At 56.2% G+C, this 15,758-nt stretch overlaps 10 protein-coding genes and 1 non-coding gene across 11 annotated transcripts; 5 read left to right on the top strand and 6 right to left on the bottom strand.

Annotated features, from left to right (window-relative positions):
* Positions 1 to 84: 84 nt before the first annotated feature.
* On the bottom strand, positions 85 to 1,320 carry BO70DRAFT_426837 (class I SAM-dependent methyltransferase; the record flags this gene model as incomplete). Its single annotated transcript, XM_025547830.1, has 4 exons — positions 85 to 586; positions 716 to 998; positions 1,077 to 1,159; positions 1,280 to 1,320. The coding sequence occupies 4 exons, from the start codon at positions 1,318 to 1,320 to the stop codon at positions 85 to 87; spliced, it is 909 nt and encodes a 302-aa protein (XP_025402380.1).
* Positions 1,321 to 1,761: 441 nt separating this feature from the next.
* BO70DRAFT_359488 (uncharacterized protein) lies at positions 1,762 to 2,513 on the top strand. Its single transcript, XM_025542551.1, has one exon. The coding sequence runs from the start codon at positions 1,828 to 1,830 to the stop codon at positions 2,068 to 2,070; it is 243 nt and encodes an 80-aa protein (XP_025402379.1). The 5' UTR covers positions 1,762 to 1,827; the 3' UTR covers positions 2,071 to 2,513.
* A 346-nt stretch (positions 2,514 to 2,859) lies between these two features.
* Positions 2,860 to 3,821, top strand: BO70DRAFT_377602 (GFA family protein). Its single transcript, XM_025545207.1, has 5 exons — positions 2,860 to 3,023; positions 3,100 to 3,128; positions 3,221 to 3,330; positions 3,401 to 3,426; positions 3,499 to 3,821. Exons 1-5 carry the CDS (start codon positions 2,941 to 2,943, stop codon positions 3,629 to 3,631), a joined length of 381 nt encoding a protein of 126 aa, XP_025402378.1. The 5' UTR covers positions 2,860 to 2,940; the 3' UTR covers positions 3,632 to 3,821.
* A 2-nt stretch (positions 3,822 to 3,823) lies between these two features.
* Positions 3,824 to 5,587, top strand: BO70DRAFT_377601 (DUF202 domain-containing protein; the record flags this gene model as incomplete). Its single annotated transcript, XM_025545206.1, has 4 exons — positions 3,824 to 3,894; positions 4,018 to 4,319; positions 4,622 to 4,905; positions 5,040 to 5,587. 4 exons carry the CDS (start codon positions 3,824 to 3,826, stop codon positions 5,103 to 5,105), a joined length of 723 nt encoding a protein of 240 aa, XP_025402377.1. The 3' UTR covers positions 5,106 to 5,587.
* A 148-nt stretch (positions 5,588 to 5,735) lies between these two features.
* On the top strand, positions 5,736 to 5,809 carry BO70DRAFT_t69. The gene has a single exon. It is a non-coding gene; the product is annotated as a tRNA-Val (tRNA).
* Positions 5,810 to 6,123: 314 nt separating this feature from the next.
* On the top strand, positions 6,124 to 8,765 carry BO70DRAFT_331057 (uncharacterized protein; the record flags this gene model as incomplete). Its single annotated transcript, XM_025540854.1, has 4 exons — positions 6,124 to 7,171; positions 7,376 to 7,808; positions 7,895 to 8,183; positions 8,304 to 8,765. 4 exons carry the CDS (start codon positions 6,124 to 6,126, stop codon positions 8,670 to 8,672), a joined length of 2,139 nt encoding a protein of 712 aa, XP_025402376.1. The 3' UTR covers positions 8,673 to 8,765.
* Positions 8,766 to 8,872: 107 nt separating this feature from the next.
* On the bottom strand, positions 8,873 to 9,528 carry BO70DRAFT_162712 (uncharacterized protein). The gene is made up of 2 exons (XM_025538295.1): positions 9,503 to 9,528; positions 8,873 to 9,385 (listed from the first exon to the last, which is right to left on the bottom strand). The coding sequence occupies exon 2, from the start codon at positions 9,184 to 9,186 to the stop codon at positions 8,905 to 8,907; it is 282 nt and encodes a 93-aa protein (XP_025402375.1). The 5' UTR covers positions 9,187 to 9,385; positions 9,503 to 9,528; the 3' UTR covers positions 8,873 to 8,904.
* Positions 9,529 to 10,864: 1,336 nt separating this feature from the next.
* BO70DRAFT_359485 (uncharacterized protein) lies at positions 10,865 to 11,784 on the bottom strand. Its single transcript, XM_025542550.1, has one exon. It carries the CDS (start codon positions 11,694 to 11,696, stop codon positions 11,073 to 11,075), a length of 624 nt encoding a protein of 207 aa, XP_025402374.1. The 5' UTR covers positions 11,697 to 11,784; the 3' UTR covers positions 10,865 to 11,072.
* A 1,020-nt stretch (positions 11,785 to 12,804) lies between these two features.
* BO70DRAFT_393695 (uncharacterized protein) lies at positions 12,805 to 13,137 on the bottom strand (the record flags this gene model as incomplete). The annotated part of the gene is made up of 2 exons (XM_025546400.1): positions 12,805 to 13,059; positions 13,123 to 13,137. The coding sequence occupies 2 exons, from the start codon at positions 13,135 to 13,137 to the stop codon at positions 12,805 to 12,807; spliced, it is 270 nt and encodes an 89-aa protein (XP_025402373.1).
* Positions 13,138 to 13,211: 74 nt separating this feature from the next.
* Positions 13,212 to 14,919, bottom strand: BO70DRAFT_385294 (glycoside hydrolase family 71 protein). Its single transcript, XM_025545725.1, has 2 exons — positions 14,730 to 14,919; positions 13,212 to 14,646 (listed from the first exon to the last, which is right to left on the bottom strand). The coding sequence occupies exons 1-2, from the start codon at positions 14,802 to 14,804 to the stop codon at positions 13,303 to 13,305; spliced, it is 1,419 nt and encodes a 472-aa protein (XP_025402372.1). The 5' UTR covers positions 14,805 to 14,919; the 3' UTR covers positions 13,212 to 13,302.
* Positions 14,920 to 15,175: 256 nt separating this feature from the next.
* On the bottom strand, positions 15,176 to 15,491 carry BO70DRAFT_162652 (uncharacterized protein). Its single transcript, XM_025538294.1, has one exon. It carries the CDS (start codon positions 15,384 to 15,386, stop codon positions 15,225 to 15,227), a length of 162 nt encoding a protein of 53 aa, XP_025402371.1. The 5' UTR covers positions 15,387 to 15,491; the 3' UTR covers positions 15,176 to 15,224.
* Positions 15,492 to 15,758: the final 267 nt, after the last annotated feature.

Here is a 15,758-nt window from a genome sequence, read left to right as displayed (position 1 = left end):
ACTATCCACAAACCCACTCATCTAAAAGAAAATATCCAACCCCCAAAACAGACCCCATAGTCCAACAAAAACACCCCCCCTGATCTAAACCCGTCTCGCAATGCCCCTTAACCGCTTATACCCCAACCACTGACTCCCATCCTCCACCCTGGTCACCGCCGTATGCAGCACCTCGCAGACCTGCCGCACGACCCCCTCCCTCTCCCCCTCGGGCAAAACCTCGAGAAACGGCGCCCCCATCAACCGCACCCACCCCGCCAACCCGCCATTCGCCTCCTCCGTCAACCTGGTCGGCCGATCCTCCATCTCCATCTTCTCGACCTGGAACCCAATCCCCTCCAGCGCAGCCGTCATCCAGTTCACCGACGGGAAGAACCACGGGTTGATCGCCCGGGCTTCCTCGAGGGGGACCCCCCGCTGCACCAGCGCATAAATCAGTGCGGACTGCACCTCCGCCACGTTGCCGTGCCCGCCCATCTCGAACACGAATACACCGTCCGGCTTCAGACTCGCGTGTATGCCCCGAAGCGTGGAGATTCTCGTCTCCTCGTTCCGCAAGATCCAGTGGAGTGCGGCGTTGGAGATCCTGTTTGTGGTCATATTATATTAGCCACCAACCCACACCCCTCCCAACAAAACAAATCAAAATCAAAAATCAAAAAAATCACTAGAAACTGAAAGAAAAAGAAAAAGAAAACAGAAAGAAAGAACATACACTTTATCCCACCCACCGCGGGTGACATTCCCGTCACGGTCCAGAAAACAGCAATCCAGCACGCGGAACTCGGCCTTGGGGCTCCCGTGGTCGGCGTTGGCGGCGGCGATCATGGCGGGCGAGGAGTCGACGCCCAGGACGTGCGCGATGGCGGGGACGAACAGCGCGGTGAATTTGCCGTCGCCGCAGCCGATGTCGAGGATGCGGTCGGTCGGTTGGGGGCGAGGTAGCGCAGGAGGGTTTGGGTGAGTTTGGGGACGAAGGAGGCGGATGTTGAGTAGGCCTGGTAAATATGTTACTGTTAGAATGGGGTGAAGGGGAGGGAGGGATAGATGGTTATGCTGGGATATGGAAGGTATACCTCGGCAGACCAATGGTCTTTGGGCTGCGTGGATGCCATGGTGTGGGTGATATGTGATCCTAAGGATGGCGAATATCGCCCAACTGCAGAGATGGTTCCCGGGTATGTTCTTCTTGGCTGGAACGAATAAACGCAAAAATGTTGTGTTTACCAGCCGAGTGCTGCCAGCGCAAGTTTATATGTCCGCCGACGAGGCTCCTTACTGGCCGCCCCGAGTGCCGATGTCGGAGCGGTCATGCGGCATGACGGCACTGCAGGATCACAATGCCAGGCGTGATTCGACAAGTGGGGTTTGTTGTGCCTGTTATCAGGCGGTTAGAGTCGGCTTTGGGGGAGAAAAGTCCGTGGGTTAGAATGGACAGGTAGATGGTGGAGCGTACGAATAGGCGGGTTCGATTTGTATAGTACTCCTTGAACCGTCAGTATTGCCGTGTCAGCGCATGTGGCTTCGAGGTATACCCCCTCTGTACAGCTTGTACAGAGGGTATGCTCACCCACAACCAGGTACTCCGTAGATTCAGCTGCTTCCCCAGCAAGATAGATTCAGACCGCATCCGGCAGCCTCAGGCAGCCTCAAGCAGCCTCAGGCAGACTCGACACCTGGCCAGGTCACATGACGGGTGTCTGCCAATCAGCGGGCCGCCGTCTTCAACAACTTTCCAGACTTTCCTCTCGAGGATGCGATCGATGAGCGAGCTGGCCAGACTCGCCCGGTCCGGTATATACGCAGCTCCACCGGCATATCCACACCATGCCCTCCATTCTCAGCCTCCCCGCAGAGATTCTCCACGATATCTCCTGTCATATAACCAACATCAACGACGCGCTCCACCTGGCGCGCGCGTCCCAATATCTCCACCGCTTCTACCGGGCCGTGGTCGTCCACTGGATAGGTGTAGAGGCGGGCTGGCTCGCGCGCATCACAGTCTACGGCAGTGTTGCCGGCGCGGAAGAGGGCTTTGCTGTTGTGACGATGAAGACGTGGACCGATTAACTACCGCTTAACGGTGACGGAGACGGATACTGTAGACCACCTCGAGGTGGCTGAGCGCAGTGGGGACCAGCCCGGGAACCGTGGCTCTGGGGGACAGGAAGAATTTGACCCGTACTGTGCTTACTTCGCGAACACAAGGATGGAACTGTGCGTGGATCAAATATACATGCGTATGTATCATCGAAGAGGCAGCGGAGAAGCCCCAATTGCCCCCCGGCGCTCCTGCCATTCGGTCGAAACGCACACGAAGCCGAGCCCCGGGCTATAAAAAGCTGGCTAGCCTATCGAGATGGCCAGTTAAGTTGTTATTCCGGGCCAAAGAGACGGATGAGTCTTGGATGGTTCGGTTTTTAAAAATGCCCCGCGCAAGGAGGGATACAACCGGGCGTACGGAGACCGGTCATATAATGGTTACTATCGCGATACTGCGGAATATATTTCAGAGGAGAGCAGATTCGCATTTCAGGAATAATGATGTTGATTTACAATAGCTGCATCCGTCCCGACCTGTATTAGGCCCATCCATAGTATGAGGACTTAATCACCGATCTACGATGAACCTATGATCAAATGGCCCAACCACAACCACGGCTCCGGGATAGCCCTCATCGCATAGTTAATCCCGACCTCTCACCAGCCAAGCCAGACACCTGGCCAGTGCAGTCCCTGATGATCAATCACGGGTGGAGACCGATTTCCAGACCGCAGCTGCCGTCGAAATAGGCAGGAGGGACTCCGTACGGCCTCCGCTTTCCGTGTGCCCCTCTTTTGTGCCCGCCTTACTTAAATCCGCCGTCCTCGCATCGTCTTCACCCCATACTCCATACTCTATACACCACTCGCCGGTAATAAGATCAAGTGCTCTCAATCATGTCCTACACCGGCCACTGCAACTGCGGCAATGTTTCCATCACGCTCCCCCAACAGCCCAAGGGGACCAGCGTCTGCCACTGGTAATAATCCGGTCTTCCAGATCCAAATTCCGGGGATTTGGGGATTTGATTTCCGCTAATACGGTGTCGTCCGCAGCACGAACTGCAAGCGCGCGGGGGGAGGGTGTACGTCCCCACTCCCAACTCTACTACCCCCAGATGATCCAGATATAGATATACATAAACTGATACATATACCTCTCTCTACCCTGAACCAGCCTTCTCGCTGAACTACCTCGTCAATGAATCCGATATGGTCATCGCCGACCCCAAGAATGTTCTGAAGACCTATGAGTATCTCAACCCTTCATCGGGGAATATGGTCAAGGTAGACAGGATCATCCAGCTTTTATTTTACCGTCGGTGCATTTGTCACTAACCGATGTAACCCCCTACAGCGCATATTCTGCTCCCACTGCGGAAGGTATATATATATGTTCACCTTACCACCTGTATATGGGAAAGAAATGGTATACCTTACTGACCGGATGGCTAGCCCCGCCATGACCGTCACGCCGAAACAGCCCGGCAAGGCATTCCTGAAGGCGTCGCTGTTCGACAAGCCGTCGCCGCCGGAGATGGGAATTTTCGAGGAGAGGAAGGAGGAGTGGCTGGGGGTTACTTACTAGGTTACTGTGTATTGAATGGGGGGCGGGGGGGTTGATTTCGGTTGTGCTGTTGGATTGAGCGTTTGGGGGTTGTGCGTGGCGTCAAATTGATAAGGTGAAATTGAATATATTCCATTGGATGACATCAGTCTGTTCGGAAGAGAGAGTTATTGCGTCAGTGTTGTTCTTTTACTACATCCCCCAAGTCCAGACATGAATGCCCCCGAAGCGGGACGACTCGTCACACAGACCAAGCCCCGTAGCCGCCCGGATTCCAGCCAGCGGTGAGTCCCTCTTCCAGTCCCTCTCTCTTCATCCCTCTTCATCCCTCCTCACCTCACTTCAACTCCCACCATCACAAATCGAAATGGTCGATCGACACGACCACTACCCGGGGCCTGCACCAGCAGTACCACCACCACCCCCCACCCACAACCAGCAGCACGACGCCCCGACCCCGACCTCGACGCCCTCGAACTCCGCGCCATCGCCACCCACTCCGACGACGAGGCCGGCTACTCCACCGACTCGATCTCGTCAGGCGAGTACCGCGTCCGACCCACGCGCACCGTCTCCCGCCCTGCTCCCAGCAACCAAAGCAGGGGACGAGGGGAGGGCAAGGTCGGGGCCGTCTGGGCGCGGATCTGCCGTCTCTGGACTCGGAATGTCGTGCTGACGGTGCCGCAGAAGAGTAATCGGGATCATTTCGGTGAGTGGTTTTTTTTTTTTTTCTTTTCTTTTTTGATACTCCATTCCATATACTATTCGATGGGGTAGACGAGGATGCCATATGCGGGTCATCTGTATAGATGGGTGGGTGGGTAGTACTATTTATTGCTGGCTGGACTGGACTGGACTGGACTGCGGAGCATATCCCAATTCGCCAATCCCCGCCCGTGCAAATGGCGTGATTCCACGTGGGGATGGCATTTACTGCCATTTATATTTACCACCACGACCAATAACATCTACATACAAAAATCGTGATACCAATACTAACCAACCATCCAGCCCTCGAACGGACCTTCCTCGCCTACATCCGCACCTCCGTCATGGTCGCCATGCAGGGCGTGCTCATCGCCCAGCTCTTCCGCCTGCAGCACCTCACCTCCCCCGACGCCGCCCTGGGCTACAGTGAGGTCGGGGTGCCCCTGTCCGTCGGCTGTCACAGCGTGGCCATCCTGATTGCGTCGCTGGGCGCGTATCGCTTCTGGAAGCAGCAGACTGTCGTGGCGCTGGGGACGGTGTATGCGGGGGGGTGGGAGCTGAATTTGATCGGGGGGTTGGTGGGGGTTGTAAGTTTCTCTCTCTCTCTCTCTTTCTTTCTTTCCTTTTGTTTCTGTTGCTCTTTGTTTCTCTGGTTTTGCTTTGTCTTGCATTGTATCCTTGTGGACCGATACGGTAGAGAACAACGCTGACTTCCTGGCAGATTATTCTGACGACATTTGTGTTGTCGGTGGTTATTATGGTGGAGCTGGATCATCACCATGAATAAATGATCGTGGTGGACTGTCCTGGGTGATCGTGATGCCCATGTGGGTGTTGACTTATGATATTAACGATGATGACGATTTATGGCCTGGTATGTTGGGACTCAGGACGTGCTGGATTGCCGGCGTCTTCTGGGGGTAAATCTGGCGGGTAGATTTGGTGTTTTGCACGGACTTCATGGCCATGATAGACCCAATAGACTATTTGGATGGTTTGGAGTGATGGTTCTGGTGTCTCGGTCTTGGTCTTACTCTGTGGGAGATCACACATGGATGGTTTTTTGCTATGATGCGCAGCTGGTGTTTGGGACTGCTGGCATTTTTGGAGATGATTTGGATGACCATCTGGCCACTTGAGATATCCATGTTTCCACAAAAGCGTCAAAGTATGCTGTTGTAGTTTAAACTCCGATCCATGCCGCCCAGAACGGGATATATCATCATATCCGTCCGTCCATCGTCCTTCAATTCCTGCGAGCGCAACCACCCCAACTGTTTACCGGGAACTCTACGACCAACATAATCAATTAATCAATTTGTATAGAAACGCCAACGGTGGACAATAAAATGCAGTTCCTTGCAATCGGTTACTGTAAAAGACATATAGCGTAAGAGAGACGGTCTCTTCATCAATTGGCCGGATGGTGTAGTTGGTTATCACGTATCGTTAACACCGATAAGGTCCTGGGATCGAGCCCCAGTCTGGTCATTTCTTTTTGCTTCTTCTTTTGCTTCAGTCTTTTTTTTTTTTTTTTTTTTTTCCATGGTGCAGAGATGGACATCTCGCGTCTTATGCAATTGATATTTTTACGTCCTGGCTACTTCATCAAATCTTTCCCATCCATCATCTAGATAGGTTCACCCGATCCTACCCGCTGCCATGCACGATCCCACTCCGAGTCCGATCCCGAGACCAATCCCGACTCCGCCCACATCAACACCAAGCCTCTCTCTCACTCACCATCACCATCGTCTCAATCCATTTGATTCCATTCCTCGAATTCCGCCCTCCCAACCCACTACATGCCGCCCCTCCGGCGCAAGAACGGCCGCGAACCCGCCTGCGAAGCATGCCGCCTGCGCAAACTCGCCTGCGACCACGAGCAGCCCTCCTGCCGACGGTGTCACCGACTGTCCCTGAAATGCATCTATCTGGCGAACCCGCTGGCCAAAGTGCCCCGGAGCATCCCTGCCCCGGCTTCCACCACCACCACCACCACAACCTCTCCAATCCCAATACAGGCGCCTCCTCCGAGCAACCCCAACCAAGATCCAGCAGTGGTAAGCAGCAAAACGTGCTGTCCCGGCGCGGAATCAACGACCCCCATCGTCGAAAGCTCAGCAGAGTACCTCGGACCGACGAGCTTCACGTCCGTGTTCGTGGAACACCGCGATCGATTCGAGGTAGACGATGCGTTGCGAACATCCTCTTCCGCCGTCGGCACGACCACTCCCCCCACCTCCTCGTCCAACCCCCCAGCAGCCCCAACCCCAGATGAACCCACCATCCCGCCCCGAATCATCCACCTCGGCGTCCAGATCCTCCAAAACATCCCGGACCAAGAAACCTGCGACAGTCTGTTCGAGAAGCTCTCCCCGCTCATGGACGCCTGTCTCCGACCTGCCTATCGTCTCGGCTCGGATCTCACTTGGTCGGAGTACCGGAGCCAACTAACCAGCTCCACAACCAGCTCCACCCCATCCCCCCTGCAAACCATGGCCCACCGCATCTCCATCGCAAGTCTATCCCCCCTGCACCCCTCCGACAGCCCCCGCCGATGGGTCGAGTCCTTCTCCGGCAAGCAAACGCGGTGGGAGTTCCTGGGCACCCTGTTCACGTACTGGTCTGCCGGGGCGGCGCTGATGTCCCCCGGGGGGGAGAGCGAAGCGAGTAGGGCCTATCGGGCTCGCCGGGGGGTGAAGGCGGGGAGTCGGGATCTGATGGTGCATTTGAAGCGCTGTGCCGCGATGTGTATGGAGTTGTGTAGTCAGATTGGGGCTGTCAATGCCTTGTTTGTGCATTTGGCGTATAAGCATAATATTTTGGAGAGTATGGCGAGTGGGGATAAGAGTGAGTCTTCTTCTTTTTCTTCTTCTTTTCTTCTTTTCCTTTTTAGGGGGTTGAGGGGAGGGGAGGGGTGGGTGCTTCTTCTTCTTCTTCTTCTTCTTCTTCTTCTTCTTCTTCTTCTTCTTCTTCTTCTTCTTCTTGGGACGCTTCTTAAGGACAAGTTTGAAGAGTGAAGTAGGGTTAGTTGTGCTGACATTTACATTCCAGGCCTCTCCTTCTGGCGCCAACACGGCGACGTCATCGCCGTAACGACATCCATCGGACTACACCGCGAGATGTCCTCCGAGTGGGACAAGGTATCATTCCAGCATGAGATCAAGAGACGGCTGTATGCGTCGATCTACAACTTCGATAAAGTGATCTCGACGTTCACGGGGAGGCCTCCGCTGCTGAATCGGCGGTATTCGACCACCCAGCTGCCGAGGGAGATCAGCGACGAGGACATCATGTCCGAGGCGGGGCTGTCGGGGGCGCTGGCGCACCTTGATGCGAATGGCTGGGATAGGAGCGCAGGGCGGACGCTGTATCCGACGACGCTGCTCCGCGCACGTGCGATGCTGGCGAAGAATCGCGAGGCGATCCTCGAGGTCCTGGAGACGTCGCAGGATAGTATTACCGAGTCGGCGGTGCAGGAATGCTTGTATGTGTTTTACTGTATTGGTTGCGGGTGCACAAGTGTGGTGTGTGGTGTGTGGTGTGGTATGCTAACGATATCTCCATCTACAGCCAGCTCAAAGCCTCGGCGCACGAGATGTTCGCGCAGTTCCCCGACGACCTGACCTTCAAAGACGAGTACATCGACGACGCTGACGTCCCCGGCCCCGTGCTGTTCCTGCGGATCCTCGTCCGGCTGGACTTCCTCCTCAGCATGTTCATCCTGGAACGACTGCTAACGCGCCACAAAGTCGTCACCGAGCAGACCCTCATCCACGTGAGCCAGGAGATGCTGGGCTTGACGCTGATATTCTGGAAACATAAGGACCGCTTCGTCAACCATCATGACTTTTCCTGGCTGGTGAGGTCCTAGTCCTAATCCTAGTCCTAGTTCCCCGTCCCCTTTTCCAGTTCCCATAATATTTCCCCACAAACAACCCCGACCACCAACTAACTGTATCTCTATATACAAATCGATCAGGCAATGTCCTACGCCGCCCCCTGCAGCGGCATCCTCTGCCTCGAGCTCCTCCGCCAAGCCTCCCACCCACAGTCCTACACGCTGGACCTCCCGCGGTCCGAAATCATCCAGAATCTGAGTCTGCTGGTGGCGTTCCTCGACTGGCTGCGTCCGTGGGAGTCGGATGGCGCGGTCCGGACGCAGATCAAGGCGATTCTGCAGCGATCGCTGGACCGGATCCTCAGCATGCCTGCGTCGCTGTGCGGCCCCATGCCGGCGTTCGAGGACAGGAGTGTCAGTATGGGTATTCCGGATTTTGCGGGCGCGGAGTATCCCCATCTCGAGCTGCTGAATACGTTTGGTTGGGTGGATTGGGGTGCTGGGGTGTAGGATCTATCTATATCTATTGCTTTGCTACCGCAGCTTGGCCAACTGGGGGTATCCTGACCCACCCCTACCCCTCCCGGACATGCTCTATCTTTTTATCAGACATATACATGTACATATCCAAATACATATACATATACAAATACAAAATACATATACATGCACTCTCCCCCTCCCCTCCCCTCCCCTCACCCCTCCAAAACAAACCCCCCCAATTCAAAAGGAAAAGAAAAAGTCAAACCCACCATCCCCGCATGCCCAAAAACGGCGACATCATCCTCACCCCATCAGCAAACAACTGCACCAGAATCGGATTGACCCACACGGGCAGCGTCCACAACATGAAACCGGCGACCCAGACAAAGCCGACCGCGCGGCCGACCCCCCGGGGAACGCGCAGCCACAGGGACGCACCAGCGCGCCACACAAGGGTCTCGAGGGCGATGCCCCCAACCTGCAGACAAAAGAACCACAGCGCGCCGCTGTCAGACGTGGGGACGCCGAACCCCACGTCCATGAGCAGATGCACGACGCCGGAGACGGCGAAGGCGAAGACGAGGCGGAAATGGCCCCGGTAGGAGGGGGGGATGCGCAGGGTGGCGGACAGGAAGTCGGCGTTGGAGGTGAGGGGTTGGCGGAGGGTTTGGTGCCAGGATAGGCTGGGTTTGGTTGGTGTTAGTAAGTGGCTATAGTATATCTATATCCATCCAGTTTATCTGAATCATAAAATTTAGGCAATGAATCTCCTCTGACAAAAGAAAAGAAAAGAATAGGGAAGGAAGGAAGGAAAAGGAAAAAAAAAAAAAAAAAAAAAAAAAAAGGAAAATACATACCCCAAAACCGCCTAAGCGACCACCCCAAGACGACCCCCCATCAACAGGCGGCCACATCTCCGGCCCCTGCACCCCCGTCCCCACCACCACCACCGCGGCCGCCGTATAGCCCGCGACGATTGCCGCGCGGGCCACCACCCCGAAGGAGAGGGTGAAGAGGGCCCTCAGCAGGAGATTTCGCGCTCCGCTGTCCGCCGCACTCAGCCAGGGGAGGAGGATCTCGTGTGGCGAGACGGGGAGTCGGGACACTGCGTGGGCGAGGAACGGGTCGCTGGGTTCGAGGGTGAGGAGGTGGATGAGATATCCGGAGATGAGGAGGTGGGTGAGGGAGGTGAGGAGGAAGAGGGACCGGGGGGGGCGATGGAATCCGCATTCGGGGTGGGAGAGGAAAAGGGAGAGGGAAAGAACGAGGTGAAGGGCGGCAGGGAACGGATCTGATGGGGTGTTTGGATGCGCCGGAAGTTGTGCGTCGTGTTGAGGGACCAGACGATTCGAGCCAGGATGTCGCTTTTTCCGGTTCCTGTGCGGGCTCTGGAGTTGTTGGGGGTTAGATGGTGCTGTCTCTCTCCCTCTCTCTCCCCCTCTCCATCTCTCCGCTCCTGCCCCTTCTCCTGGCCCCGGCCATAACCACCAGGAAACTCCACCCGACTCAACACCAACAAATCCACCGCATTCAGCACCGCAATCCAACACGTCGCGACCAGCGGCCCACTGATCCTCGTCCCGGCGAGGTACGTCTTTGCGCTGAGTTGCAGGGCGCAGGCCAGAGCGGCGGCCAGCACGGCCACAGCAGGGCGGAGCGATGACTCTGCAGACGTGAAGGCTACGGTGCTGGCCGTGAGGAGTTGCACGGCAGTCCATTGGGCGAGGGGATCCAGGGGGGCATTTTGGTTTATTTCTCTTTTGGGGTGGGCATGGAGGAATATATATATATATATAGATAGATGGATAGATAGATAGAGGAGGGGTGGGGTGGAGAATTGTTCAATGTTGGATGTTTATATAGGGATGCGGTGAGTGAGTGAGGCTGAACAGATATTATCCAGTCGCGGGCTGACCAGTTGGTTGGAAGGGGCGCAGGGGGGGGGGGGATTTGATTGGGTGGGAGGTCGGGTGGGGCTGGTCTGGGGGTGGATGATTGGTGCATTTGGTGAAGCGGTGATCATTTCCGGATCGGGGCTGCATGTCTTGATGGCGGTTGGTGAGGCTGGGGATTATCAATCAATCTGTGGGGGACTGTCTATTTGCTTTGGAGTGCCTGATTCTTGAAGAGGTAGTCTGTGGATGATGGATATTGTATGATGCAGTATACTATATTGTATGATGCAGTGTACTATATTGTATCGTATAGTGTAGTGTAGTGTGAAAAGTGCAGTCATCAGAAGGAATGAATATATACAGTGGTATTATGAAAAGAACGGATCGTATCAAACGTAAGTCGTGGCCACAGAATCAGCAGCAGCAAAGTCGTCGGGATGCAGTATATACCCGGGGCAGCCAGTTGATGGCCACCACTCAATCAATCAAGATGCTTCTTCCACCTGGACAGACATCTTGACGCCCGTCCCTGTCAGCTCACCACCCCGGCCTGCAGCCCGTACAGCGGCCCGCGGCACCGCCCGAACACCACCCGCGGGGTGTACTTCCGGCTCTTCTTCGTGTTCACAACGATGTGCTGCTTCTCTGCTGTCCCCACGACGGCCTCGCTGTTGGAGGATACCCGGGCCAGCTGGTCGGACTTTGTGGGGGAGGTGGTCTCGGCTGTGCGACGCCTGATCATTGCTTTTACGGCGCTGGTGATTTGTTCTCGGATCGCGGTGATGGGGGGTTCGTTGGGTGTAGAAGTGGTGGTTGTTGAAGAAGAAGAAGAAGAGGAGGAGGAGGAGGAGGAGGAGGAGGAGGAGGAGGAGATGGGTGTGTCATCATCATCCAGCCCGAACATGGCAAGACGCTTATTCACATCCTTCTGCGCCGCCTCGATCGACTGGCTAAGCAGTCGGTGGTGCGCCAGACAGCGACGGAGGTCTGGACTCTTGGTAGAGGCTTCTTTCTGCAGCTTGTCGCGGGAGAGCACGGCCATGCGGCAGATGGAGGGAGACACGGAGCGGCGCGCAATCGGGGGAACGCGCATGTTGGTGCGGGAGGCCTGGCGCAGCAGGGCAGGAGGGAGGGAGAGGCCTTCGGTGGTGGCCATTGTGATGGTTGGTGTTCTTGTGAAGAAGTGAGGATGTTATAGTCTTAACATAATCCGATGGTCTGTCTCCGTGGGGGGGGAATATGCGTGATTGAGAGTTGACTTCTCCTGACCAGCCCAGGGCAGGGTTCAGGGCAGCTTTATACTTGCCCTGGCGCGAGAGTATATCGCGGGTTGAGTTCTGCAGGCTTCAGGGCCAAAGTCTAGGCGGTCGTTGCCACAGGGCGCTCGGCTCCGCCCCGGCCGCGAAAGATAGACAGAGTCCACAGGAGCTGTCACCCAGCTTAGCCGCGTCTAGCCCGTGCAGTCGCGGTGGACTGGACGGCCCCAGATTGTGGCATGGGGTCGGCGTCGCCGGCCGGTGGCGAGCAAGGTTTGGTCGATGCGTCATGGACTTGAAAGCCAGGCTGGTGAATGGAGGAGCCGCGCGAGCAAAGCCTCGCTTCCAGACTTGATATGGGCTGATAGGGGAACGGAATCTTGTCCCGGTCGAACCGTTCCGTCCCCATCTGTCAGTGTCAGAGAAGTGTTTTCCCGTTAGGGCAACTTATCGCTATACCCATACCGAGGATGGGGGATGACCCACGTTAGCTTTGACAGGCTCGACCCTCTGAAGCCAATTAGCCATTTAGCCGCTGTCTGGAGATTGCCGATCCATCTGCCTGGATGTCTACGGACTTGTGATCATTCCTTCCTGTCCCTGCGTCTGTAGACCACCAGCTATATACCAGACCGATGGCCATCGTATGGCTGCAGACTCAGACTTTTCTTTGTCTTCACCTCACCCCAGACTGCCGGCTGTGCTCTCCCAAGAACTGTAGACTTGGCATAGATTGTTCAGCAATCTCGTTCACCATCCCTGGGGAATCCTGATATTTCCGTGAATTCCGACGACAAGCGTCCAGATCAACAGATCGGCCGTGGGCCTTCCCCATATCTCTGGCCGTTATCCCCAGATCCCGACAGCCCCCACCGAGGCCAGTTCAGACCAGTTCAGACCCCGATCGCAATCCCGACCCCATATTGTGATTCGTGATTAGTATGATATTAGCACCGCACACCCGAGGATCTAGCCCGCTGACCCTCCCCAGGATCGCAGTCGGGCCCATCAGGGGATGGGATAATGGTCCCCGGCGGCAATCCGGCCGCAGCCTCCACCCATCAGCACGAAGAACCAGTTGGCCAAAGCGAACCGAACCACAAGTCGCCCGAACCTTATCGGCCTTTCAGTCTGGTTGCTGGCAGCTGCACGGCCCTCGGGGACCCCGACAGGGTCTGGTCTTTGAGATTTCCGCATCCGGCAACCGGTCTCGCTTAGCCTGGACGAGGTTGCCAGAGACCAGACGAGAGCCAGCCCGAAGCCCTATTTCCGGTCGGTCTCCTGGCGGTTGGACCCGCTTCAAGGAAAGCTACCCCTTTGGTTAACCGAGAATGGGGACATTCTGACATTTGACATGGCAGGCGAGATACGAGGTATTAGATATTATCATAGAATAGATAGTATGTAAGTATGTACTCGCGTAACTCCAACTCTACCCACATTCCTTCCCATCCATCCATCCATCCATCCATCCCATCCCGACCCACCTCATCCAATATAACCCACTCATAGCGCAATCCAGAACATCCAAAGCCCCAGCACGACCAGCAAGCCAGTGACCCCGCGACTCGAGCCCGCCCCGGACTTATCCAACGACGCGCGCGAGGTGCTGGCATTCCCACTGATATTCGTCGAGGAGCTGCCGACCCAGGCATTCCAATTCGTCAACTTATGCGGACAGTCCTTGGTAATACTCTCCCCAGTGACCTGGGCCACGAACTTCCCATCCCTCGACAGCGTGACCACGACCTCGCCGGTGCGATTATCCATATCGAGATTCCCATGATAGACGCCCTTTCCGCCCTTGGGCGTCTCCCCCCACTGGACCGTCTGATTCTTGCCGCCAATACTGACCGCCACATCGGCCTCCTCGTCCAGCAGGGCCGAGAAAAACACCTTATCCAGCAACACATCGCCGGGGGGCATGGTGTTCTGGTTCTGACTCTCGGTGTTTCCGGTCGTCTGGCCGGCGGGACAGGCGCTGCCGGGGGTGAGACGATACCAGACGACGACGCCCTCGTCCTCGACCTCTGCGGAGCCATTCTTGAACTGATCGATGACATACGGCAGGGTGAGGCGCCAGCCATCGTGCGGGTAGTTCTCGGCGTAGTTGAAGGGCGAGCCGCCGTACTGGAAGATGCCGAGCTCGTTCTCATGCAAGGGGCCGATGTAGTGCGACTCGCCGAAGTCGTTCCAGGTGATGATCTCGACGTACTCGGGCTGCAGCTGGATGACCTGCTGCCAGCGCGTGTACCACAGGTCATCGCCCTGCCACACCCAGTTCTTGTCGTAGCGCACCATGTCCGTGTAGAACCACGGGCTGACCGGCATGATGTACGCCTTGTTGTGCGCCTTCAGCGCCGTCATGTATTCCTGATCCGAGGTCGTGTTCATCGCGTCGCTGCCGTACGGCCACGCCGACCAGCTCATCAGCCCGTCCACGACCGACAGCGCGGCCAGCTGCGCCGGCGTCTTCGTGCTCCAGTCCGGGATCAGGGACACGTTGACTTTGCTTTTGATGCTGCTCCAGTCGCCGGTCGCTTGGTAGCCCTCGAAGGTCGAGACCAACGGGTGCTTGGTCGTGCTGTCGGTGAAGTACGCTGGGTGCGTGGTGTAGTTCTTCAGCCAGTCGGTTACTTGGTCCGCGGGCCAGCCGCCCGCCGAGTAGTCGAAGGAGAGGAATAGTTTGAAGTCGAGGTCCGAGGCTACCGCGAAGGCGTCGTTCAGGAGCTTCGTCGCGTTGGCTGCCCCGTAGGCCGTGTTCAGAGCGAAGGCGTCGATATGCGCTGCCTTGGCGGCCGTGATGTCGGCCTCCCAGTGTGTTTTGGTGAAATTGGCGCTGTTGGCCAGCTGGTGTAGAAGAAGGGCGGGGGGGGGTTAGTAGGTGTGTGCGTGGTGGATTGGGGGTGGTGAGCAGGGGAAAGGGGGGGTACCATGAAGTGGGCGAAGACGGCCTTGGCCTGGACCTGGTAAACCAGGGCCAGGAGGAGCCAGGCGAAGGACATCATGATGTCTGGCAGCTGGCAGGGGAAGACTGAAAAAACGAGTGTCTTTACTTTTCTTGCTACTGTTATGCCACGGAGGAGGCCGGGAAACAACGACCTAAGTACTCCGTCAGACCGGGGAATTAGGACAAGTGCTTCATGCTGACTCGACAGGAGATATGATCTATATAAAGAATACCGATACCGGTCTACGACAGAGGGAGCTTGCAGGTGCGCACAGCACAGTTGTCAGCGCGAAGCAGGCAGGCGGGAGAAAATAATAATAATACTGATGATAACAATAATAATGATGATAGTTACGAGGGGAATGAACGCCATTGCGTAAGTTGGGAGCGGTCAGAAGGTCAAATTCGGAGGATTAGGCTTCAGTGCTTGGATGAGGCGCTGGGGACTGCGTTCAATGGATGGATGGGAAATGAAAGGCTAAGGGTTCGCGTTGCTCGTACAGGGTAAGGGTTGAGTAGGGTAGGTAGGTAGGACGCCGTTGATATCGTGTCTCGCGGGAGGGGGGATTGATATTGCGGATACGACCTGGGGCTGGACGGGTTGAGAACCGGGCAGTGGGTATGTGCCGGTGGCTTCCATTATTGATAGTCAGACTCTGACTACTGCATCGCGAATCCGACTATTGATGGCCTGGATGTGATGCATCAGCTGCGGCCGGCCGCAGGAAACAGGAAGAAGGCGTGCCAGACGAAGTGAAAACCGTTAATGCGAACCCTAATTGCAGCGAGAGTCACGCGGTGGAGAACCCCCCCCCATATTCCTTCTCCACCTCAACCGGTGCGAGCAGGACATGACAGGTCGTCTAATGTGGAATAAGACATGGCAGACAAGGATACCACCGGTGGCATTGCTATCGAGTGAATCGGAATCCGAGACAAGGTGGCGGAAGGGCGCTCTGTCCCACACTTGTATCACTCAGTCGGAGCCTTCCGCTCCAACGCCACCAGCGAT

Source organism: Aspergillus heteromorphus, assembly GCF_003184545.1.
Source record: "Aspergillus heteromorphus CBS 117.55 chromosome Unknown BO70scaffold_4, whole genome shotgun sequence".
In the NCBI taxonomy this organism is placed as follows: domain Eukaryota; kingdom Fungi; phylum Ascomycota; class Eurotiomycetes; order Eurotiales; family Aspergillaceae; genus Aspergillus; species Aspergillus heteromorphus.
The sequence above is the reverse complement of the archived record's forward strand: the minus strand, read 5'-3'. Positions and strand labels throughout refer to the sequence as shown.